This window comes from Oncorhynchus clarkii, chromosome 1 (assembly GCF_045791955.1).
Source record: "Oncorhynchus clarkii lewisi isolate Uvic-CL-2024 chromosome 1, UVic_Ocla_1.0, whole genome shotgun sequence".
NCBI lineage: Eukaryota > Metazoa > Chordata > Actinopteri > Salmoniformes > Salmonidae > Oncorhynchus > Oncorhynchus clarkii.
Genome location: NC_092147.1, coordinates 21,592,796 through 21,620,042, shown reverse-complemented (window position 1 = coordinate 21,620,042; position 27,247 = coordinate 21,592,796). Strand labels below are relative to the sequence as shown.

At 43.5% G+C, this 27,247-nt stretch overlaps 1 protein-coding gene across 8 annotated transcripts in view; it reads right to left on the bottom strand.

Moving 5' to 3' along the window:
* LOC139385512 (A-kinase anchor protein 13-like) overlaps positions 1–27,247 on the bottom strand; it is a 153,999-nt gene that overhangs the window by 97,566 nt on the left and 29,186 nt on the right. For all 8 annotated transcript variants that reach the window (XM_071130672.1, XM_071130830.1, XM_071130911.1 and 5 more), the window contains exon 2: positions 20,646–20,689. In XM_071130672.1, the coding sequence (XP_070986773.1) occupies positions 20,646–20,678 (33 nt within the window). In that variant the 5' untranslated portion in view covers positions 20,679–20,689. The remainder of the gene's footprint in view (positions 1–20,645; positions 20,690–27,247) is intronic.

Below are 27,247 nucleotides of genomic sequence, written 5' to 3'. Positions count from 1 at the left end.
ATATCAGATAAAAATAGAGTATCATCATGTTTTGGTCCCAGAGAAAAAAAAGCACATGGCTAGCTAGATGGCTACAGCAGGATCTACCAGTAGTCTGTAATCACAAGTTAATGCTTCTAAACAAAATAACTTTTTGGTTGGATTCTTGTTGTTTGGTTAACAATTTGAATAGTCGCTGAGATTATATTTGGTTATCAATGCAAAATACGCTACTTTGATGAATTTCCTATATAGCCAATAGTTTAGATCAAGGAACCAAGTGACAACAATACCTCCACGGCTGCGGAAGGAATGATACGGAGCGTCTCAATTTTCAGGTAGGAAAAAGTATGTTGAATGCAGGAGCATATTACAAGGAGCCGCCACTTTTGTGAAGAAAAACACTCAGAATCTTGCATCTGCATAGAGCTTGTAGTAAGCTTTAGACTCAGATCACATTGATGTGGAGGACACCTCCTCCACCTGTTGATGTGCACTACCCTGCTAGGCTAGCAGCTGGCAGGTTGGGTACCTGGAGACTGTAGTCACTGAGAACAGAGTCTTCCATTTGTAAATTCTGGAGCACATTATAGTTGTGTATGATGTGAAAGAACAAAGCCGTCTACAGTCTATTTTTTTTCATTTAAAATTGTTAAAAGTTTTTCCACTTATGTTGCCAGGGAGTTAGACAGGTTTGAGACTTGGGTCAAATGACACAATTCTGTGACAAAAAGCTATTTAATATTTTGAGCAGACAGAATTACTTGTTTGCAAAAGGTTTTAGGCCTGTCATCTGCAATATGAAGGCAATCTGAGAGCATCGGAGGACAAACGTTTCTTTCAAGCAATCAAAAGTACAAATGGTCAAGAGTCTAAAACAAATCCAACCAATACAAAGTAAAATCATGAAGTGCTCCTCAGCAATGACAAAAGGCTTAAAACACCAAAGAGAATAGTCTGAAAAGAGAAAGGAATCACTGCAAAAGAGTCAGAATAAGTATAATGCATTGCTGTCCAAGAGCTTGAGAATGAGCATGCATGGTTAACTGGGCCTTGGGCCACTTTCAGACTGTGAAAGCCCAATATGGACAACAGGTGTTGAATCAGAAAGAAACAAAGAGGAAAGAGAGAACTAAACAATGAGACAAAAGACAACCCTGCAGGAGTTTAAGATTGTGAAATATATTTTGTATATATTTAAGATGTGATTCTTTGTTCCAAATCATGTAGGGTATGTAGCACTACATGACTACCAGACGTTGGAAATTGAATGTCCTAAGGTTTTAGGCGATACGGCCTAAAAATCATCTAGATCTTTTCAAATTTATGGGAGATTCACGAGTATGATTCACAAGTACTTCCTGGTTTGGGGGCTTATCTAAACTTATGAAGGGGAAGCTCCAGATAGCCCAGAATAAGCTGATCAGGGTAGTATTGAAGGTGAGTCCACGTACTTACATAGGCAGAAGCTGCTTTCAGGAACTAAACTGGCTGCCTGTTGAGGCTAGGGTGTCCCAGATTAGACTGGGTTTGGTTTACAGGAGTATTTATGGTTCTGTGCCCAGATATCTAAGTGATTACGTTCCTCATGTTAGGGATGCACACAATCACAGCACCAGATCAGGTGTTGCTGATGTGTGCTTATACAGGTTCAGGAGTAATGCTGGGAAAGGTACTTTCTTGTATACTGGAGCCTCAGAATGGCAGGGTTGCTTCTGTCTATAAAAACAACATCCTCGCTGGACAGCTTTAAAAATAAAGTCAAATTATGTTTGATGTATGATGTAACTGGAATGATGAGATAGATGTTCTTCTTCTTCTATGTTTTTGTTTTATTATTTCAATGCCATACGATATTGCCATTCGATATTGTCTAGCCATCTTATGTCAAAAGGACCACAATGGAAATTAGTCCCAGACTTTGTTTTATCCTTGATGATTTTATTCATGTGCATGTATGGCTTAAGTTGTATGTGTGCTTGTTTTTTTTAAATGTTCGAATTAATAAACTAAACTAAATACAGTGCATTCGAAAATAATTCAGACCCCTTTACTTTTTCCACAGTTTGTTACGTTACAGCCTAATTCTAAAATGGATTAAATAGTTTTTCCCCCTCAACAATCTACACACAATACCCCATGATGACAAAGCAAAAACGTTTTTAGACATGTAAACAAATGTCTTTAAAAAAAACTTAAATATGACATTTACATAAGTATTCAAACCCTTTACTCAGTACTTTGTTCAATCACCTTTGGCAGCGATTACATCCTCAAGTCTTCTTGGGTATGACACTACAAGCCTGGCACACCTGCATTTTTCTAGGGCTTGCCATGCTTTCCACCTGGCTACTCTGTACGGCTCTGACTTAGAATATGTGAACTCTAAATACCTAGGTGTCTGGTTCGATTGTAAACGTTCCTTCCAGCATCTCCAATCCAAAATTAAATCTAGAATCGGCTTCCTTTTTCGCAACAAAGCCTCCTTCACTCATGCTGCTAAACATACACTTGTAAAACTGAGTATCCTACCGATCCTTGACTTCGGCGATGTCATTTACAAAATAGCCTCCAACACTCTACTCAGCAAATTGGATGCAGTCTATCACAGTGCCATACATTTTGTCACCAAAGCCCCATATACTACCCACCACTGCGACCTGTATGCTTTCGTTGGCTGGCCCTCACTACAAATTCGTCGCCAAACCCAATTGCTCCAGGTCATCTATACGTCTTTCACTGGTCAACCCCAAAGCCAACTCCTACTTTGGCCACCTTTCCTTCCAGTTCTCTGCTGCCAATGACTGGAACTAATTGAAAAAAATCACTGAAGCTGGAGACTTATGTCTCCCTCACTAACTTTAAGCATCAGCTGTCAGAGCAGCATACTGATCATTGCACCTGTTCACAGCCCATTTGTAAATACGCCACCCAACTACCTCATCCCATTTTGTTATTTATTTTTGCTCTTTTGCACACCAGTATCTCTACCTGCACATCTATCACTCCAGTGTTAATGCTGAATTGTAATTATTTCGCCACTATGGCCTATTTATTGCCTTACCTCCCTAATCTTACTGCATTTGCACACACTGCATATACAGTGGGGCAAAAAAGTATTTATTCAGCCACCAATTGTGCAAGTTCTCCCAAATAAAAAGATGAGAGAGGCCTGTAATTTTCATCATAGGTACACTTCAACTATGACAGACAAAATGAGAGAGAAAAAAATGAATTTTTAATGAATTTATTTGCAAATTATGTGGAAAATAAGTATTTGGTCACCTACACACAAGCAAGATTTCGGGCTCTCACAGACCTGTAACTTCTTCTTTAAGAGGCTCTGTCCTCCACTCGTTATTATGGTGGAAAATAAGTATTTGGTCAATAACAAAAGTTTATCTCAATACTTTGTTATATACCCTTTGTTGGCAATGACAGAAGTCAAACGTTTTCTGTAAGTCTTCACAAGGTTTTCACACACGGTTGCTGGTATTTTGGCCCATTCCTCCATGCAGATCTCCTCTAGAGCTGTGATGTTTTGGGGCTGTTGCTGGGCAACACAGACTTTCAACTCCCTCCAAAGATTTTCAATGGGGTTGAGATCTGGAGACTGGCTAGGCCACTCCAGGACCTTGAAATGCTTCTTACGAAGCCACTCCTTCGTTGCTCGGGAGGTGTGTTTGGGATCATTGTCATGCTGAAAGACCCAGCCACGTTTCATCTTCAATGCCCTTGCTGATGGAAGGAGGTTTTCACTCAAAATCTCACGATACATGGCCCCATTCATTCTTTCCTTTACACGGATCAGTCGTCCTGGTCCCTTTGCAGAAAAACAGCCCCAAAGCATGATGTTTCCACCCCCATGCTTCACAGTAGGTACGGTGTTCTTTGGATGCAACTCAGCATTCTTTGTCCTCCAAACACGACAAGTTGAGTTTTTACCAAAAAGTTATATTTTAGTTTCATCTGACCATATGACATTCTCCCAATCTACTTCTGGATCATCCAAATGCTCTCTAGCGAACTTCAGACGGGCCTGGACACGTCTGGCACTGCAGGATTTGAGTCCCTGGCGGCGTAGTGTGTTACTGATGGTAGGCTTTGTTACTTTGGTCCCAGCTCTCTGCAGGTCATTCACTAGGTCCCCCCCATGTGGTTCTGGGATTTTTGCTCACCGTTTATATGATCATTTTGACCCCACGGGGTGAGATCTTGCGTGGAGCCCCAGATCGAAGGAGATTATCAGTGGTCTTGTATGTCTTCCATTTCCTAATAATTGCTCCCACAGTTGATTTCTTCAAACCAAGCTGCTTGCCTATTGCAGATTCAGTCTTCCCAGCCTGGTGCAGGTCTACAATTTTGTTTCTGGTGTCCTTTGACAGCTCTTTGGTCTTGGCCATAGTGGAGTTTGGAGTGTGACTGTTTGAGGTTGTGGACAGGTGTCTTTTATACTGATAGGTTCAAACAGGTGCCATTAATACAGGTAACGAGTGGATGACAGAGGAGCCTCTTAAAGAAGAAGTTACAGGTCTGTGAGAGCCAGAAATCTTGCTTGTTTGTAGGTGACCAAATACTTATTTTCCACCATCATTTGCAAATAAATTCATAAAAAATCCTACAAAGTGATTTTCTGGATTTTTTTTCTCATTTTGTCTGTCATAGTTGAATTGTACCTATGATGAAAATTACAGGCCTCTCTCATCTTTTTAAGTTGGAGAACTTGCACAATTGGTGGCTGACTAAATACTTTTTTGCCCCACTGTACATTTTTTCTAATGTGTTATTGACTGTACGTTTGTTTATCCCATGTGTAACTCTGTGTTGTTGTTTTTGTCGCACTGCTTTGCTTTATCTTGGCCAGGTCACAGTTGTAAATGAGAACTTGTTCTCAACTAGCCTACCTGGTTAAATAAAGGTGGGAAAAGAATTGGGTGGAGTTTCTCCGATTCTTCAATGCAGATCCTCTCAAGCTCTGTCAGGTTGGATGGGGAGCGTCGCTGCACAGATATTTTCAGGTCTCTCCAGAGATATTAGATTGGGTTCAAGTGCGGGATCTGGCTGGGCCACTCAAGGACATTCAGTGACTTGTTCCAAAGTCACTCCTGCATTGTTTTGGCTGTGTGCTTAGGGTCGTTGTCCTGTTGGTAGGTGACGCTTGGCACTCAGGCCAAATAGTTCAATCTAGGTTTCATCAGACCAGATAATGCTGTTTCTCATGGTATGAGTTCTTTAAGTGCCTTTTGGCAAACTCCAAGCGTGCTGTCATGTGCCTTTTACTGAGGAGTGGCTTCTGTTTGGCCACTCTACAATAAAGGCCTGATGGTGGAGTGCTGCAGAGATGGTTGTCCTTCTGGAAGGTTCTCCCATCTCCACAGAGGAACTCTAGAGCTCTGTTAGAGGGACCATCAGGTTCTTGGTCACCTCTCTGACCAAGGCCCTTCTCCCCCGATTGCTCAGTTTGGCCGGGCGGCCAGCTCTAGAAAGAGCCTTTGTGGTTCCAAACTTCTTCCATTTAAGAATGATGGAGGCCTCTGTGTTCTTGGGGACCTTCAATGCTGCAGACATTTTTTGGTACCCTTCCCCAGATCTGTGCCTTGACACAATCCTGTCTCGGAGCTCTACGGACAATTTCTTCGACCTCATGGCTTGGTCTTTGCTCTGACATGCACTGTCAAATGTGGGACCTTATATAAACCAGTGTGCGCCTTTACAAATCATGTCCAATCAAATGAATTTACCACAGGTGGACTCCAATCAAGTTGTAGAAACATCTCAAGGATGATCAATGGAAACAGGATGCACCTGAGCTCAATTTCTCATAGCAAAGGGTCTCAATACTTGTTTTTAATACATTTGCAAAAAATAATCTAAAAACCTGTTTTCGCTTTGTCACTATGGGGTATGTGTGTTGATTGATGAGTAACATTTTTATTTAATCCATTTTAGAACAAGGCTGTAATGTAACAAAATGTGGAAAAATGAAAGGCATCTGAATGCACTGTATATGTAGATTTTTTAAAATGTTTTCTCTTTAACCTTTATTTAACTAGGCAAGCCAGTTAAGAACAAACTCTAATTTTCAATTACGGCCTAGTAATGGAGCCCCAGATCGAGGGAGAGTGCGGGATCTGGCTGGGCCACTCAAGGACATTCAGTGACTTGCTCCAAAGTCACTCCTGCATTGTTTTGGCTGTGTGCTTAGGGTCGTTGTCCTGTTGGTAGGTGACGCTTGGCACTCAGGCCAAAGAGTTCAATCTAGGTTTCATCAGACCAGATAATGCTGTTTCTCATGGTATGAGAAATGGGTTAACTGCCTGTTCAGGGGCAGAACGACAGATTTGTACCTTGCCAGCTCGGGGGTTTGAACTTGCAACCTTCCGGTTACTAGTCCAACGCTCTAACAACTAGGCTACCCTGCCTGCCCTCTAAATAAGCTTTGTTGTACAATTAAAGGTAAAATACACTGCATTTCAAACAGCCAGCAATATCTTAAAGAATTCAAGGTTTGTGAAATTATACCTAGGATTATTAATTTTATCAAAATAGTTTAACCTGCTTTTTTGAAATAATCACTGATCTGGCTTTCAAGTCTGTCTATGAAAACACGCTTTTTGTTACAAATTTAACCAGATCCATGCATAATGCACATTCCCTGACAATTATCAAATTCTTGTAGCAGGCATTCTAGAACATTAACACAATCTCTCAAGCACAAGCCCACATGCTAGTGAGTAGCCAGCTAATCTTAATATCTCAAGGCAGAACAGTTGAATTGTTATGAACACACCATTCTGTCTGTCTCCAACTGTTTGAACAGCACGCTAGTCTGTCCCCTTTGTTCAGATGTTGAAATCAAGTGTCCTACCTTACTTCTCCTAATGAGAACAAGTTGCCAATTCCTTATATAATTGTGTTTTATGCTTTTTGCACATTTTTAAAACACAGACTAGACAGCTAGTATAACAGCATTTGGTTCAAATTCTGCTAGCGGTACATGGCACTGCGCACAACAAACTGAGCATACATTTTCCAGAATCAGTGTTCATTGACACTCTCATTTTAGTGTCTTCTCTGCACGCAATTTGAGAAGTTGAGACATAAATAAGGTATTGTCAGAAAGGTTTAACTTCTCTATTAAAGTAAAATAATGTCTCAATGTGTTTCAGTATCCATTAGACCGATTCTGTTGGACCAAACCTCAAACACAAATAGCGAGTTGAAACCACTTGTTAGGGAAGAAGAAGTGATCTCTCATCTTTGTCGTTGTGAGTAGCAGAGGGAGGGGCTTGGTGTGTGTGAACAGAGAGGAAAAGGTGAAGCAGGAAGTTTCACTCTCGCTAAAATCTTTCAAAAATAAGCCCAATACTTTTCTACGGGCTTATTTTGGACCTAAGCTTGTTGCCTGCCTTCCCACCTTTAAGACAATGACTCCCATTGTTAGGGCGGAGACATGAAGATCTCGTCATTATATTCAGATCTCTGATGTAAATTGGCAGGTGCGCACTGCACAGAAGGAGCGAAGGAGACCAGACCAAAAACTCAACATGAAAACAAGAGGACATAAATGCTCATAAAAACATCTATAAAGAAAAAGTGTGATTCTTGCTATATAGGCATTTGGAATATCCCGCAAAAACATACATTCTAATTAATCAAACAATTTCACCATATTACGTTGCCCTGGTTCCAACTATTCCACTTCTCTGCCCTTGGGTCCTGAGTGGGTTGCCTTGCCTTCTTATTGTATGCTCTTAGGCATTCTTGGGTTGTTTGTGATGCTGTTCCAGATATCTACATCAGAAGTAGGCCTAAATGCTCACTGGAAATAACCCCAGAGAGAGACAGTCCAAGGAGGGGCTCCTTCCTGGCTGCCTGCACCCTACTGATGCACTTCTAATGACAGACTAAATTTGACACTCCTCACACCAAAGACAGGGTGGCTTTCGGGCCCAGAGTGTGTGTGTGCCTTAACGTGTGTGTCCTGTGTCCTCCTATTCATTCAGAGACTGCTGTATGACTCCAAGGGCCCTTGTCAAGGACATAAAGTACAATCTCCAAGGCTTTGTACAAGAACTGGAGTCAGGACACAGACTCTGTACTCTGTTCCTACATTTGTTCTTAGCCAGTCTGCAACAATTACATCAAATCAATAGTGCAGGACATGTGATTAAATTATCCACACTGCTCCACTACTCTGACTCATTTAGCTCCAAGGCCATGACCAGAGTTGGTCCCTGTAGGCTTAAAATCACACAGAGCCTAAACCTCTACTGTCAGAAACAAGTTCAAACACACAATATTGGAAAAATAATTCACTTTTTTGAGTGCTTGTGCTATGTGCAGGATGAGGATCCCTAGTTGAAATGTCCTCCCTATGCGTACACCAGCATGTGCCAGCCACAGCACAGCCACACAGCATATGTGAATGAGTACTGTCACGAGTGGCTGGCATGGTGAGGTGTGCCCCGGTCCCCATACATTCCTGACCTCTCTACTCACACTACACCACAGCCAGCACCCTGAACCAGGGGAATGAGTACTGTCACGAGTGGCTGGCATGGTGAGGTGTGCCCCGGCCCCGATACATTCCTGACCTCTCTACTCACACTACACCACAGCCAGCACCCTACCCCAGGGGGCTAACTCTGAGCTTACAGTCTCATTGTCGAAGGTGAGGAGCCAAGGAAAGATGAAGAAAGAAAGAGAGAAACAGAGAAATGGAATGAACTTCTCCAAATGTAGCCTAGTTACTTCCTTCCTCCTCTATGGGTGGGGCACCAGAGGCAAAACAGTCGTGTGTTTCAAAGTGTGTCAACTCTTCACACATCACTTAACTTATGTGTTCCTTATAGAACAGAGTTGTTACTTGAGTTCACTTCTCTGTTCAATATTTAGAATAAAAAGCTGACAAACGTCACGTAATGGACTGGAAACAGCAGACACATGGCAGGAGTAAGCAACCAATAGTGACCACATACACAAGTACTGCAGCACATCTCAGTCACGTTGCTCTGCAGCTGTTAGTCTAGTTCAACGCCTGGCTCAGTGTGTCGGAGAGGTACTCTAAGAGAATGTTTTATAAATCAAATCCCTTGTTTTCTGCATGCTTTCTGCCACCGCACACTGAACCTTTTTTTTCTCCCGTCTCCTGACAGAATCCTGTACTTTAGCCTTACCCACCACAACAGGCACAAACAGTGATAGGTTGCATGCATCCAGAGAACACTGCTTAAGTTACGGAACATTTACTTTGTCAGTGGCTCTGATGTCAGTACATCAGCCAAGTAAAGTTTTGAAAGTAAATGCTGCGTCGCAAAATTAGGTAATCCAGCTGGCCACAAATCTGTGGCCAAATAAGGACTGTATGTATGAATGTATTAGATCAGAGTTGTAATAGCTGATCTTGCGTCTGAAAGCAGAATATCTGTGGTGGAGAGCAAGGCTGGGATCGGATCCTCAGAGTGATCAGGTTCTGTTTGCTTTCCTCTCTGTTAATGAGGATACCAGCACATACACTGAAAATACAAAACATTAGGAACACCTTCCAAATATTTAGTTGCATCCCCTCTTTGCCATCAGATCAGCCTCAATACACCAGGGCATGGGGGGGGGATCAGATTTAATATTGCAAATAGATTATGACTTCTATCAATGTAATTGTTTGTATCATTTCCAATCCCCCATATGTATTTTTTATGTACTGTTCTTGTCAAAAGTTTGGAAACAATTACTCATTCTAGGGTTTTTCTACATTTTTTTCTATTAGATTTGTTTAACACCTTTTTTGGTTATTATATGATTCCATGTGTGTTATTTCATAGTTTTAATGTCTTCATTATTATTCTGCAATGTATAAAATAGTAAAAATAATGAAAAACCCTTGAATGAGTAGGTGTGTCCAAACTTTTGACAGTACTGTGTGTATATATAAACTCAGCAAAAAAACGAAACGTCCTCTCACTGTCAACTGCGTGTATTTTCAGCAAACTTAACATGTGTAAATATTTGTATGAACGTAACAAGATTCAACAACTGAGATATAAACTGAACAAGTTCCACAGACATGTGGCTAACAGAAATTGAATAATGTGTCCCTGAACAAAGGGGGGGGGGTGAAAATCAAAAGTTACAGTCAGTATCTGGTTTAGCCACCAGCTGCATTAAGTACTGCAGTGCTTCTCCTCCTCATGAACTGCACCAGAATTGCCAGTTCTTGCTGTGAGATGTTACCCCACTCTTCCACTAAGGCACCTGCAATGAGCCTGCAGGAAGGGTACCACATGAGGGAGGAGGATGTCTTCCCTGTAACACACAGCGTTGAGAGCAAGCTCAGTCCGATGATGCTGTGACACACTGCCCCAGACCATTACGAACCCTCCACCTCCAAATCGATCCCGCTCCAGAGTACAGGCTACGCTCATTCCTTCAACGCTAAAAACGAATCTGACCATCACCCCTAGTGAGACAAAACCGTGACTCGTCAGTGAAGAGCACATTTGCCAGTCCTGTCTGGTCCAGTGACGGTGGGCTTGTGCCCATTGGCAACTTTGTTACCGGTGATGTCTGGTGAGGACCTGCCTCACATCAAGCCTACAAGCCCTCAGTCCAGCATCTCTCAGGATATTACGGACAGTCTGAGCACTGATGGAGGGATTGTGCGTTCCTGGTGTAACTCGGGCAGTTGTTGTTGCTATCCTGTACCTATAACGCAGGTGTGATGTTCAGATATACTGATCCTGTGTAGGTGTTGTTACACGTGGTCTGCCACTGTGAGGACAATCAGCTGTCCGTCCTGTCTCCCTGTAGGGCTGTCTTAGGCGACTCACAGTATGGACATTGCAATTTATTGCCCTGGCCACATCTGCATCTCCTCATGCGTCCTTGCAACATGCCAAAGGCACGTTCACGCAAATGAGCAGGGACCCTGGGCATCTTTCTTTCAGTGATTTTCAGAGTCAGTAGAAAGGCCTCTTTAGTGTCCTATGTTTTCATAACTGTGAACTTAATTGCCTACCGTCTGTAAGCTGTTGGTGTGTTAATGACTGTTACACAGGTGCATGTTCATGGTTCATTGAACATGCATGGGAAACAGTGTTTAAACCCTTTATAATGAAGATCTGTGAAGTTATCTGGATTTTTAAGAATTATCTTTGAAAGATAGGGTCCTGAAAAAGAGACATTTATTTTTTTAGCTGAGTTTATATCAGTAATGTATTTGTTGGCAAACAAGTTTCACTGTTACAACAAATATTAGTTATGAGGTCATTCAACTTGGAAACCCATACAAAAATGAATAAATAAAAAGTCATATTCATACTCATAATAAAAACTACTCTGTGTTGCTGAATTATTACTACAAATACAGTGGGGCAAAAAAGTATTTAGTCAGTCACCAATTGTGCAAGTTCTCCCATTTAAAAAGATGAGAGAGGCCTGTAATTTTCATCATAGGTACACTTCAACTATAACAGACAAAATGAGAAAAACAAATCCAGAAAATCACATTGTAGAATTTTTTATGAATTTATTTGCAAATTATGGTGGAAAATAAGTATTTGGTCAATAACAAAAGTTTATCTCAATACTTTGTTATATACCCTTTGTTGGCAATGACAGAGGTCAAACGTTTTCTGTAAGTCTTCACAAGGTTTTCACACACTGTTGCTGGTATTTTGGCCCATTCCTCCATGCAGATCTCATCTAGAGCAGTGACGTTTTGGGGCTGTTGCTGGGCAACACAGACTTTCAACTCCCTCCAAAGATTTTCTATGGGGTTGAGATCTGGAGACTGGCTAGGCCACTCCAGGACCTTGAAATGCTTCTTACGAAGCCACTCCTTCGTTGCCCGGGCGGTGTGTTTGGGATCATTGTCATGCTGAAAGACCCAGCCACGTTTCATCTTCAATGCCCTTGCTGATGGAAGGAGGTTTTCACTCAAAATCTCACGATAAATGGCCCCATTCATTCTTTCCTATACACGGATCAGTCGTCCTGGTCCCTTTGCAGAAAAACAGCCCCAAAGCATGATGTTTCCACCCCCATGCTTCACAGTAGGTATGGTGTTCAATTTTACATACCACCCAAACAGATCCACAGATGATGCAATCCCTATTGCACTCCACACTGCCCTTTCCCACCTGGACAAAAGGAACACCTACTGTATGTGAGAATGCTATTCATTGACTATACAGCTCAGCGTTCAATACCATAGTACCCTCATAGCTCATCACTAAGCTAAGGATCCTGGAACTAAACACGTCCCTCTGCAACTGGATCCTGGACTTCCTGACGGGCCACCCCCAGGTGGTGAGGGTAGGTAGCAACACATCTGACACACTGATCCTCAACACTGGAGCCCCCCATGGCCAGGCACAACTCCAACATCATCATTTTGTTTGCAGATGACACAACAGTGGTAGGCCTGATCAACGACAACAACGAGACAGCCTATAGGAAGAGGTCAGAGACCTGGCCGGGTGATGCCAGAATAACAACCTATCCCTCAACGTAACCAAGACTAAGGAGTTGATTATGGACTACAGGAAAAGGAGGACTGAGCACGCCCCCATTCTCATCGACGGGGCTGTAGTGGAGCAGGTTGAGAGCTTCAAGTTCCTTGGTGTCCACATCACCAACAAACTAGAATGGTTCAAACACACCAAGATCAAGACCAAGCCTATTCCCCTCAGTAAACTAAAAAGATTTGGCATGGGTCCTGAGATCCTCAAAAGTTTCTACAGCTGCAACATCGAGAGCATCCTGACTGTTTGCATCTCTGCCTGGTACGGCAATTGCTTGGCCTCCAACCGCAAGGCACTACAGAGGGTAGTGCATACGGCCCAGTACATCAGGCTAAGGTGCCTACCATCCAGGACCTCTACACCAGGTGGTGTCAGAGGAAGGCCCTAAAAATTGTCAAAGACCCCAGCCAGCCCAGTCATAGACTGTTCTCTCTACTACCGCATGGGAAGCGGTACCAGAGTGCCAAGTCTAGGACAAAAAGGCTTTTCAACAGTTTTTACCCCCAAGCCATAAGACTCCGGAACAGGTAATCAAATGGCTACCCGGACTATTGTCCTTACCCGGACTATTGTCCTTATTTTCTATGGTGGAGTAGGTCAGGGCGTGACTGGGGGTTAGCCTAGTTTATTATTTCTATGTGGAATTCGAGTTTTGTTTTTCTATGTTGGTGATTTTGTATGATTCCCAATTAGAGGCAGCTGGTAATTGTTGTCTCTAATTGGAGATCATATTTAGGTAGCCTTTTTTCCACCTGTGGGTTGTGGGATATTGTTTTGAGTTAGTGCACGTAGCAACTCTGTAGTCACGGATCGTTGTTTGTTTCTTGTTTTGTTTATTAGTTTCACTTTAATAAATTATGTGGAACTGTAATCACACTGCGCCTTGGTCTGTTTCTACAAACGATCGTGACAACTATTTGCACTGTGTGCCGTTCCCCAACACCTCTTTTACGCTAATGCTACTCTCTGTTCATCGAATATGCATAGTCACTTTAACCATATCTACATGTACATACTACCTGAATCAGCCCGACTAACCAGTGTCTGTATGTAGCCTCGCTACTTTTATAGCCTCGGTACTGTACAGTCGGGGCCAAAAGTTTTGAGTGACACAAATATTAATTTTAACAAAGTTTGCTGCTTCAGTGTCTTTAGATATTTTTGTCAGATGTTACTATGGAATACTGAAGTATAATTACAAGCAATTCATAAGTGTCAAAGAATTGTATTGTCAATTACATGAAGTTGATGCAAAGAGTCAATATTTGCAGTGTTGACCCTTCTTTTTCAAGACCTCTGCAATCCGCCCTGGCATGTTGTCAATTAAATTCTGGGCCACATCCTGACTGATGGCAGCCCATTCTTGCATAATCAATGCTTGGAGTTTGTCAGAATTTGTGGGTTTTTGTTTGTCCACCCGTCTCTTGAGGATTGACCACAAGTTCTCAATGGGATTAAGGTATCACCTTTGCCCTATGACAAGGTGCTCCATCATGCTGGAAAAGGCATTGCTTGTCACCAAACTGTTCCTGGATGGTTGGGAGAAGTTGCTCTCAGAGGATGTGTTGGTACCATTCTTTATTCATGGCTATGTTCTTAGGCAAAATTGTGAGCGAGCCCACTCCCTTGCCTGAAAAGCAACCCCACACATGAATGGTCTCAGGATGCTTTACTGTTGGCATAAAAAGGACTGATGGTAGCGCTCACCTTGTCTTCTCCGAAAAAGCTTTTTTCCGGATGCCCCAAACAATCGGAAAGGGGATTCATCAGAGAAAATGACTTTTCCCCGGTTCTCAGCAGTCCAATTTGCAGAATATCAGTAAGTCCCTGATGTTTTTCCTGGAGAGAAGTGGCTTCTTTACTGCCCTTCTTGACACCAGGCCATCCTCCAAAAGTGTTCGCCTCATTTTGCGTGCAGATGCACTCACACCTGCCTGCTGCCATTCTTGAGCAAGCTCTGTACTGGTGGTGCCCCGATCCCGCAGAGGAATCCACTTTAGGAGACGGTCCTGGCGCTTGCTGGACTTTCTTGGGCGAACTGAAGCCTTCTTCACAACAACTTAACAGCTCTCCTTGAAGTTCTTGATGATCCGATAAATTGTTGATTTAGGTGCAATCTTACAGGCAGCAATATCCTTGCCTGTGAAGCCCTTTTTGTGCAAAGCAATGATGATGGCATGTGTTTCCTTGCAGGTTACCATGATTGACAGAGGAAGAACAATGATGCACCACCCTCCTTTTGAAGCTTCCAGTCTGTTATTCGAACTCAAACATTATGACAGAGTGATCTCCAGCCTTGTCCTCGTCAACACTCACACCTGTGTTAATGAGAGAATCACTGACATGATGTCAATTGGTCCTTTTGTGGCAGGGCTGAAATGCAGTGAAAATGTTTTTGGGGATTCATTTTTTTTTTTTTCTCCACCTTTATTTAACCAGGTAGGTTAGTTGAGAACAAGTTCTCATTTGCAACTGCGACCTGGCCAAGATAAAGCGTAGCAATTTGACACATACAACAACACAGAGTTACACATGGAATAAACAAAACCTACAGTCAATAATACAGTAGAACAAAATTAAACTAAAAGTCTATATACAGTGAGTGCAAATGAGGTAAGTTAAGGAAATAAATAGGCCATGGCGGCGAAGTAATTACAATATTGCAATTAAACACTGGAATGGTAGATCGGCAGAATATGAATGTGCAGGTAGAGATACTGGGGTGCAAACGAGCAAAATAAATAAATAAATAAATACCAGTATGGGGATGAGGTAGGTAGATAGATGAGCTATGTACAGGTGCAGTGATCTGTAAGCTGCTCTCACAGCTGGTGCTTAAAGCTAGTGAGGGAGATGTGAGTCTCCAGCGTCAGAGATTTTTGCAATTCGTTCCAGTCATGGGCAGCAGAGAACTGGAAGGAAAGACGACCGAAGGAGGAATTGGCTTTGGGTGTGACCAGTGAAATATACCTGCTGGAGCGTGTGCTACGAGTGGGTGCTGCTATGGTGACCAGTGAACTGAGATAAGGCGGGGCTTTACCTAGCAGAGACTTGCAGATGACCTGTAGCCAGTGGGTTTGGCGACGAGTATGAAGCGAGGGCCAACCAACAAGAGTTTACAGGTCGCAATGGTGGGTAGTGTATGGGGCTTTGGTGACAAAACGGATGGCACTGTGATAGACTGCATCCAGTTTGTTGAGTAGAGTGTTGGAGGCTATTTTATAGATGACATCACCGAAGTCGAGGATCGGTAGGATGGTTAGTTTTACGAGGGTATGTTTGGCAGCATGAGTGAAGGATGATTTGTTGCGATATATGAAGCCATTTCTAGATTTAACTTTAGATTGGAGATGCTTAATGTGAGTCTGGAAGGAGAGTTTACAGTCTAACCAGACACCCAGGTATTTGTAGTTGTCCACGTGTTCTAAGTCAGAGCCGTCCAGAGTAGTGATGCTGGACGGGCGAGCAGGTGCGGGCAGTGATCGATTGAATAGCATGCGTTTAGTTTTACTTGCGTTTAAGAGCAGTTGGAGGCCACGGAAGGAGAGTTGTATGGCATTGAAGCTCGTCTGGAGGTTAGTTAACACAGTGTCCAGGGAGGCGCCAGAAGTATACAGAATGGTGTCGTCTGCGTAGAGGTGGATCAGAGAATCACCAGCAGCAAGAGCAACATCATTGATGTATACAGAAAAGAGAGTCGGCCCAAGAATTTAACCCTGTGGCACACTGTCAGAGGTCCGGACAGCAGGCCCTCCGATTTGACACACTGAACTCTATCAGAGAAGTAGTTGGTAAACCAGTCGAGGCAATCATTTGAGAAACCAAGGCTGTCGAGTCTGCCAATAAGAATGTTGTGATTGACAGAGTCGAAAGCCTTGGCCAGGTCAATGAATACGGCTGCACAGTAACGTCTCTTATCGATGGCGGTTATGATGTCGTTTAGAACCTTGAGTGTGGCTGAGGTGCACCCATGACCAGCTCTGAAACCAGATTGCATAGCGGAGAAGGTATGGTGGGATTCGAAATGGTCAGTAATCTGTTTGTTAACTTGGCTTTCGAAGACCTTAGAAAGACAGGGTAGGATAGATATAGGTCTGTAGCAGTTTGGGTCTAGAGTGTCTCCCACTTTGAAGAGGGGATGACCGCGGCAGCTTTGCAATCTTTGGGAATCTCAGACGATACGAAAGAGAGGTTGAACAGGCTAGTAATAGGGGTTGCAACAATTTCGGCAGATAATTTTAGACAGAGAGGGTCCAGATTGTCTAGCCCGACTGATTTGTAGGGGTCCAGATTTTGCAGCTCTTTCAGAACATCAGCTATCTGGATTTTGGTAAAGGAGAAATGGTGGGGGCTTTGGCGGGTTGCTGTGGAGGGTGCCAGGCAGTTGACCGGGGTAGGGGTAGCCATGTGGAAAGCATGGCCAGCCGTAGAGAAATGTTTATTGAAATTCTCAATTATAGTGGATTAATCGGTGGTGACCTTGTTTCCTAGCCTCAGAGCAGTGGGCAGCTGGGAGGAGGTGCTCTTATTCTCCATGGACTTTACAGTGTCCCAGAACTTTTTTGATTTAGTACTACAGGATGCAAATTTCTGTTTGAAAAACCTTGCCTTAGCTTTTCTAACTGCCTGTGTATATTTGTTCCTACCTTCCCTGAAAAGTTGCAAATCACGGGGGCTATTCGATGCTAATGCAGAATGCCACAGGATGTTTTTGTGCTGGTCAAGGGCAGACAGGTCTGGAGTGAACCAAGGACTATATCTATTCCTAGTTCAACATTTTTTGAGAGGGGCATGCTTATTTAAGATGGTGAGGAAGGCAATTTTAAAGAATAGCCAGGCATCATTTACTGACGGGATGAGGTCAATGTCATTCCAGGATACCATGGCCAGGTCGATTAGAAAGGCCTGCTCGCAGAAGTGTTTCAGGGAGCGTTTGACAGTGATGAGGGGTGGTCGTTTGGTCGCAGTCCCATTATGGATACAGGCAATGAGGCAGTGATCGCTGAGATCTTGATTGAAAACAGCAGAGGTGTATTTAGAGGGCAAATTAGTTAGGATGACATCTATGAGGGTGCCCGTGTTTACTGATTTGGGGTTGTACCTAGTAGGTTCATTGATAATTTGTGTGAGATTGAGGGCATCAAGCTTAGTTTGAGGATGGCCGGGGTGTTAAGCATGTCCCAGTTTAGGTCACCTAGTAGCACGAGCTCAGAAGATAGATGTAGGGCAATCAATTCACATATGGTATCAAGTGCACAGCTGGGGGCAGAGGGAGGTCTATAGCAAGTGGCAACAGTGAGAGACTTGTTTCTGGAAAGGTGAATTTTTAGAAGTAGAAGCTCAAATTGTTTGGAGACTTAGGTAGTAATACAGAATTCTGCAGGCTATATTTGCAGTAGATTGCAACACCGCCCCCTTTGGCAGTTCTATCTTTGCGGAAGACGTTACAGTTAGCAATGGAGATTTCAGGGTTTTTGGTGGTTTTCCTAAGCCAGGATTCAGACACGGCTAAGACATCTGGGTTGGTAGAGTGTGCTAAAGCAGTGAGTAAAACAAACTTAGGGAGTAGGCTTCTAATGTTAACATGCATGAAACCAAGGCTTTTACATTTACAGAAGTCAACAAATGAGAGCACCTGGGGGGTGGGAGTGGAGCTAGGCACTGCAGGACCTGGATTAACCTCCACATCACCAGAGGAACAGAGGAGAAGTAGGATAAGGGTACGGCTAAAGACGATACGAACTGGCCGTCTAGCACGTTCAAAACAGAGAGTAAAAGGAGCAGGTTTCTGGGCACGATAGCATAGATTCAAGGCATAGTGTACAGACAAAGGTAAGATAGGATGTGAGTACATTGGAGTTAAACCTAGGCATTGAGTAATGAAGAGAGAGATATAGTCTCTAGAGATGTTTAAACCAGGTGATGTCATTGCATATGTAAGAGGTGGAACAACATGGTTGGTTAAGGCATATTGAGCAGGGCTAGAGGCTCTACAGTGAAATAAGATAGTAATCACTAACCAGGACAGTAATGGACAAGGCATATTGATATTAGAGAGAGGCATGCGTAGCCAAGTGAACATATGGGTCCAGTGAGTGGTTGGGCTGGCTGGGGACACGGCGAATCCGACAGTTAGCAGGCTAACAAGCTAACAGTTAGTAAGCCGGGGCTAAACAAGCTAGCAGCTAGTAGACCGGGGCAAGCTAGCAGTCAGCAGGCCGGGTTAGCAAGCAAGCAGTTAGCATGGGCTAGCAGTTACAGACCGAGCAGGTAAGCTAGCAGTTAGCAGGCCGGGCCTAAACAAGCTAGCAGTTAGCAGGCCGGGTTAGCAAGCAGTTAGCAGGGGCTAGCAGTTAGCAGACCAGGTTAGCAAGCAAGCAGTTAGCAAGGGCTAGCAGTTAGCAGCCCGGGCAGGCAAGCTAGCAGTTAGCAGACCGGGTTAGCAAGCAAGCAGATAGCATGGGCTAGAACGTTAGCCTTTGGGGGACGTCGCGATGGGGGTGAGTCTGTTTTTGCCTCTTTGTGCGGTGACGTCGATAGACCAGTCGTGGAATTAGTAGGGTTCCAAGTAGCTCTAGATAGCTAGCAGGCCTAGCTGGTTAGCATAATGGGCCTTCAGCGGGCGTCGCGCCTGAGGGGCCTGTTGGAATCCTCGGGCAGATTATGTAGGTATTCCAGTCGTACGGGATCTGCGGGGTTCCATGCCCCGTACCGGCTGTAGAAGGGGTCCGGATATTGTAGCCCAGGAGTATACTTCGGTGGTAGCACAGGAGCCCTGGCCGGGCTAGCTTCAAGCTAATTGGTGCTTACTCTGGGATGGAAACGCTAGCCAGGAGTAGTCTTCCGGGATTGCGGTTAGCTAGTTGTGAAGATCCAGATGAAAATGTTCAGTTTGCGGTAGGAATCCGGGGATAAAAATAACAGGTCTGTTATGCTCTGGTTAGAGTCACATTGTTCGAACTGACGAGAGCTTTCCGAGCTGAAGGTTAGCTGATGACCGCTGGCAATGGTTTGCTGACTGATAGCTTGTAGTTAGCTGGCTAGCTTCAGTTGAGGGATTCCGGATCCGAAGTAAATATAAATACTTTAGGAAAAAAAAGCAGATCCACGCCACATTGGGTGAGGCGGGTTGCAGGAGAGTATTTAGATGTTGAGGTTTAGCAAAATATTTTAAAGGATATGCGACGAAAAAGATGTAAAACGATATATACAAGGGACACGACAGGACAAAGACGTCTGACTGCTACGCCATCTTGGAGATGGTTTCATTTGCATGGCTTCATTTGCATGGCAAAGAGGGACTTTGCAGTTAATTACAATTCATCTGATCACTCTTCATAACATTCTGGAGTATATGCAAATTGCCATCATACAAACTGAGGCAGCAGACTATACGAAAAGTAATATTTGTGTCATTCTCAAAACTTTTGGCCACAACTGTATATAGCCTCGCTACTGTTACTTTTCACTGTCTTTTTACTGTTGTTTTTATTTCTTTACTTACCTATTGTTCACCTAATATCTTTTTGCACTATTGGTTAGAGCCTGTAAGTAAGCATTTCACCGTAAGGTGAAACACCGTAACACCTGTTGTATTCAGCGCACGTGACAAGTAAACATTGATTTGATTTGAACATGGACAACGAGCTTTAACGAGAGGTACCACCTGCATGTTTTAAAACAGTATAACAAGTTACAGTAACCCACATAATCTAATAACAGTGTTATGTCTTGAGCCCAGCCACCCTTCTGAAATGTGGGCACCACATGCACTGTGTAAATCTAATTAAACATGCTCTAACCCAAGCAAAACACCAACATGCAATTACCCAGGGCAGCAATATAACTCGGCCCACTGGCCCTCACTGTCACAGAGCACAGACAGACTCTATCACTCACTCAAACCAATGTTATTTACCCATACATTCTATGTACCATCTATATTATGGATACATTTCTCTCTTTTATTCTTAGGTTCCTTTAATTAAAATTTCAATATTTAATTTACTTGTCACAAAAACAGAACTCTTTAATATCTATAGAATGTATTCCAGCAACCATAATAGGTTTTAATGGTTTGAATCCATTTCCCAGATGCACCACAGACAGAAATACGATTTTGGATTAAAGTGGCATACTTACATATAGCGGAGCTTGCTGTGGATTTAGTTTCATGACACTGGACACTGTGGAGAGAAGAGGGAGAACATCAGAGTTAATAAATATAGTAAACCCCAAAGCAGAGGGCAGCATGAGGTAAGCAGCAATTATATAGTCTTACACTATCACTTCTCTGTGTCAGCTCCACACAACAGGCCAACAGCCTAAATCAGACCATGGAAGGCGGTGTGGCTGCAGTAGCACTAGCCTTGGGTCCAGACGAGGCATTTATTAATCCTAAATCAGACCATGGAAGGCGGTGTGGCTGCAGCGGCACTAGCCTTGGGTCCAGACGAGGCATTTATTAATCCTAAATCAGACCATGGAAGGCGGTGTGGCTGCAGCAGCACTAGCCTTGGGTCCAGACGAGGCACTTATTAATCCTAAATCAGACCATGGAAGGCGGTGTGGCTGCAGCAGCACTAGCCTTAGGTTCAGACGAGGCATTTAACAGACCAATCAGGCCTAATAACCGTCATTAAGGGCACATTACAGAAATGTAGCTGCCTATGCCTATAATGGCTACCCTGTTCTTCGTTTTTCTCTGTTCCCTAAACTAAGGAATCTAGCTGCTTTCTTTGTCTGTAGAGAACACTGCAGACAGAGAGAGACCATTCCTGAGGTTTGGGATTTTGTTGTTAATGATTAAAGTCTAAATATTTTAGCATTTTCTATGCTGTTTTCATGGACTACAGGTTGAAAAAATGTCTGTGAAGATGTGGTGGACCTTGACTCTGATCAGCTGAGCACTTTACATATGTACAGTCGTGGCCAAAAGTTTTGAGAATGACACAAATATACATTTTCACAAAGTTTGCTGCTTCAGTGTCTTTAGATATTTTTGTCAGATGTTACCATGGAATACTGAAATATAATTACAAACATTTCATAAGTGTCAAAGGCTTCTATTGACAATTATATGAAATGTATGCAAAGAGTCAATATTTGCAGTGTTGATCCTTCTTCTTCAAGACCTCTGCAATCCGCCCTGGCATGCTGTTAATTAACTTCTGGGCCACATCCTGACTGATGGCAGCCCATTCTTGCATAATCAATGCTTGGAGTTTGTCAGCATTTGTGGGTTTTTGTTTGTCCACCTGTCTCTTGAGGATTGACCACAAGTTCTCAATGGGATTAAGGTCTGGGGAGTTTCCTGGCCATGGACCGAAAATATCGATGTTTTGTTCCCCGAGCGACTTAGTTATCACTTATGCCCTATGGCAAGGTGTTCCATCAAGCTGGAAAAGGCATTTCTTGTCACCAAACTGTTCCTGGATGGTTGGGAGAAGTTGCTCTCAGAGGATGTGTTGGTACCATTCTTTATTCATGGCTGTGTTCGTAGGCAAAATTGTGAGTGAGCCCACTCCCTTGCCTGAAAAGCAACCCCACACATGAATGGTCTCATGATGCTTTATTGTTGGCATGACAGGACTGATGGTTGCACTCACCTTGTCTTCCCAGGACAAGCTTTTTTCCAGATGCCCCAAACAATCGGAAAGGGGATTCATCAGAGAAAATGACTTTACCCCGGTCCTCAGCAGTCCAATCCTTGTACCTTTTGCAGAATATCAGTCTGTCCCTGATGTTTTTCCTGAAGAAAAGTGGCTTCTTTGCTGCCCTTCTTGACACCAGGCCATCCTCCAAAAGTCTTCCCCTCACTGTGCGTGCAGATGCACTCACACCTGCCTGCTGCCATTCCTGAGCAAGCTCTGTACTGGTGGTGCCCCGATCCCGCAGCTGAATCAACTTTAGGAGATGGTCCTGGCGCTCGCTGGACTTTCTTGGGTGCCCTGAAGTCTTATTCACAACAATTGAACCGCTCTCCTTGACGTTCTTGGTGATCCAATAAATGGTTGATTTAGGTGCAATCTTACTTTAGGTGCAATCCTTGCCTGTGAAGCCCTTTTTGTGCAAAGCAATGATGACGGCACGTGTTTCCTTGCAGGTAACCATGATTGACAGAGGAAGAACAATGATTCCAAGCACCACCCTCCTTTTGAAGCTTCCAGTCTGTTATTCGAACTCAATCAGCATGACAGAGTGATCTCCAGCATTGTCCTTGTCAACACTCACACCTCTGTTAATGAGAGAATCACTGACATGATGTCAGCTGGTCCTTTTGTGGCAGGGCTGAAATGAGGGACTTTGCAATGAATTGCAATTCATCTAATCACTCTCATAACATTTGACTCGTTTCAGGAAACTAGGCGTATGTCGTGCGTCACTACTTCACAGGATAGCCATTTGAACGTAAACTTTTTTTTATTTTATCAAAATGCGTTTTTCGGCAGAAATGCCTTCTGGAACATGTGAACTTTCATGTGCCTTAATAACAAACGTGCATGCCATCTGTAAATACGAATAAAATTGTAAAAATGATGAGCCTAGTTGGTTTAGCCACAGAAAAAGAGAGGAACCTTGTGCTGGTCAGGATGTGTAGGTAATAATTTGTAACTCTGCTTTTTGAAAGATATCACATAGCAGAAATGCAAAAGTGTTGCTCTCTACTTCCTGGAGGACCGAGTTTTGAAATCTTGAGATGGGGAAAATTCTGGCAATGATTGCAAATATGCAGATAAAGTCGAAAAGAGAACATACAAAAGGCTGTTGTATAAAACACGGTCTCCCAATTACATCTTCAAACTAAGGCAACAATGGCTTCTGTGGGAGAAGTGTCCATACATGTAACGGGTAAGAGTCTAGCTAACTATATTTCCCGATATTACACGTTTCTAATTTTGTCAGAAAGTCATTTTCATTTCAAGTTAAAGCGTACTGTTAGCTAGCTAGCTAACGTTAGCTGGCTGGATGGCTGGCTCGCTAGCTAACGTTACGTATATGATCCGTGTAGTAATATTATTCATATCTCATAGCTATTTGCATTGCTAGTTATAGCCTAATGTTAGCTAGCTAGCTAACATTGAACCTGGTTGGTTAGCTACCAGAAGATTCATGCAGGATAGTAACGTTATGAGTTGGTATTATGGCTCATTGTTTAGCTAGCTAGCTACATGTCTAAGCAAAAGACTCCACTATGCAAGTAACCATTTTAATAAAATGATGTCACTGCGACAACTGTTGATAGTAGTTGGTAAATTCGCTCTGATTTCAGAGCTCTCTCGTCTGAGTGTGCCAGAGTGCAGAAAAACTGACGAATTTACGAATGCTCAACACCCGTTGAATATGGCCGGTGTCAGTAAACGTTGGCCAAAAAAGCATAATTAAATTGTTGCCAGCAGCACAGTTGCAGTCACCAACGCTCTGAATAACATAACAACAGCCTAACCGACTCTGCTGGTGTGAGTAAAATGAGCTGTTCCCTCATTTATGTCAGGAAGTAGCTAGTAAGCTAGCCAACATTAGCCAGTTAGCTTAGGAATTGTTAGGTCAGAGCGCTCGGATCAACCCTACTCCTTGGACAGAGCGTCCAGTGTGTGCTTTGAACACTCCGAGAGCGAAACGCTCTGAATTTACGAACGGACAATCTGACAACGCTCTGAGATTATGAATGCCCTGACGGGCCGCCCCCCAGGTGGTGAGGGTAGGCAACAACATCTCCTCCCCGCTGATCCTCAACACTGGGGCCCCACAAGGTTGCGTTCTGAGCCCTCTCCTGTACTCCCTGTTCACCCATGACTGCGTGGCCACGCACGCCTCCAACTCAATCATCAAGTTTGCGGACGACACAACAGTGGTAGGCTTGATTACCAACAACGATGAGACGGCCTACAGGGAGGAGGTGAGGGCCCTCGGAGTGTGGTGTCAGGAAAACAACCTCACACTCAACGTCAACAAAACTAAGGAGATGATTGTGGACTTCAGGAAACAGCAGAGGGAACACCCCCCTATCCACATCGATGGAACAGTAGTGGAGAGGGTAGCAAGTTTTAAGTTCCTCGGCATACACATCACAGACAAACTGAATTGGTCCACTCACACAGACAGCATCGTGAAGAAGGCGCAGCAGCGCCTCTTCAACCTCAGGAGGCTGAAGAAATTCGGCTTGTCACCAAAAGCACTCACAAACTTCTACAGATGCACAATCGAGAGCATCCTGGCGGGCTGTATCACCGCCTGGTATGGCAACTGCACCGCCCTCAACCGTAAGGCTCTCCAGAGGGTAGTGAGGTCTGCACAACGCATCACCGGGGGCAAACTACCTGCCCTCCAGGACACCTACACCACCCGATGTCACAGGAAGGCCATAAAGATCATCAAGGACATCAACCACCCGAGCCACTGCCTGTTCACCCCGCTATCATCCAGAAGGCGAGGTCAGTACAGGTGCATCAAAGCTGGGACCGAGAGACTGAAAAACAGCTTCTATCTCAAGGCCATCAGACTGTTAAACAGCCACCACTAACACTGAGTGGCTGCTGCCAACACACTGACACTGACTCAACTCCAGCCACTTTAATAATGGGAATTGATGGGAAATGATGTAAATATATCACTAGCCACTTTAAACAATGCTACCTTATATAAATGTTACTTACCCTACATTATTCATCTCATACGCATACGTATATACTGTACTCTATATCATCGACGGTATCCTTATGTAATACATGTATCACTAGCCACTTTATACTATACTATGCCACTTTGTTTACATACTCATCTCATTTGTACATACTGTACCCGATACCATCTACTGTATCTTGCCTATGCTGCTCTGTACCATCACTCACTCATATATCCTTATGTACATATTCTTTATCCCCCTACACTGTGTACAAGACAGTAGTTTTGGAATTGTTAGTTAGATTACTTGTTATTTCTGCATTGTCGGAACTAGAAGCACAAGCATTTCGCTACACTCGCATTAACATCTGCTAACCATGTGTATGTGACAAATAAAATTTGATTTGATTTGATTTGATTTGCCCAAAGCGAACTCTGAGCACACTCTGGCACTCCAGATTGAATTTACGAACACACCCGTAGTAAAAACCAGCCTTTAGTCTTGAAATCTTTGGTTGTTTAGTACATGGCCTCATGCGAATCCTTAAAGAGATGGTTTGGGGCTTAGGCTTAAGAGGGTGTGAACGATTCTGAATGGGTGTAGACAAAGAAGAGCTCTCCGGTAAGTGTATCAAAACATTCATGGACAATTTTCTCAAAAGTGAGGTTACAAGTTTATCAACTTTCAAAGCAGAATTAATTTCCTATTTTTCCTCAACTGTAGTGTATGATGTACCATTTTCTAACTCTGAGTCTCTGCTTTTATCCAATGTAAAAAACACTATTTAAAGTTTTGCTACATAAGACCGAATTGAGCCGGTCCTTTAAATGCAAACTCTGATCCCGGGTCAGCTGATCTGTGTGACGAGGCTCTGTTCAAAGCAGCAACAGGAAGTGTCTCCATTGAAAAGTGAACAGAGAGGCCTAACAGGCCTGGATGGCACAAGCCCTGCCATTCATCCCAAACATATCACTTTACATGGCAAGTAGAGACCCATAGATATGCACAGGCAGACAGGCAGGGAAACTGTTATGGCCCAATAAATACAACACAGACAATGTTGCACTGCAGTGAGCAATGGTAACTTTTAAAGAGACAGTAGCATTAGTTTCCAACTCAATACTTATTTCCTCTTTAGCATTACTTCATCATGTACTATGAACTCACTTTGAACTTGCACCAGTTGTTATATCGTATTTGATCAATGCATAAAATCACACACACAAACAAATGCGCATGAAGCTGCCTGCCTTCTACACAACACAGAGTGACTGTGACACAGACCTCACTTCAGGTATATGTTTTGAGAGAACAGAGCAGGCCTGAGAATATGTGCATGTGCCCTTTCCATGCTTTGGAATCTCAGTGTGCTGCTGAGTGTGATACCCATGTGCAACAGGGTGTGGGCTTTAACCAGCTCAACCTAGGCATGAAAACATCTATGCACCACACACAGTAGGCCTTACTCAGTCCACAGCAACACTGACTGAACTAGTCGCAACTAGCCTCCTTATTGTATCATTGAGGAGAATGTTCTCTCTTGTCAATCCATTAGGGCGTACTTTTTATCTGTGAAGCAACCATTCAATGGGAGCTGAGTAAATGGAAAAACCTTCCTCCTCATTATCTTGTCCACCTTCTGTCTACTTCAGATGATAATCCCCCCCCCCCACTATTGTTTAGTAATCAGCCTCAAGTCACGTTCTGCAGGGGGGAGTTTAAAGAGGCAATCTGATTATTGAGTCCCAAGTCACACACTGTACCCATGCCCACTGACAAAATGAAAAACTGATTTGTTTTTGGAAGAATATATGACTTTAAACTGAATTGCAGTCCTGTAGGTGCCGGTCACTCACATAAAGTGTCTCTCTAATCCTTCATTGTGATGTCAAACTCCCAGTTATAACTCCCTTTAAAACCACCAGCACAACTGCACAGACCATAGCCCTGCCTGCCCAACCCCCACTATAAGCCACTGCTGCAGCTCGAGCACCAGCCCCATTCTACCCCTTCCCTCATCAAAGCCCCTGTTCCAGTCCCAGCTTAACCCCCATGAACCCTCAAAGTGAGTAAAAGCCCCAGCCTCATCCCCAGTCCCCATAAATTATTTTGATTAGCT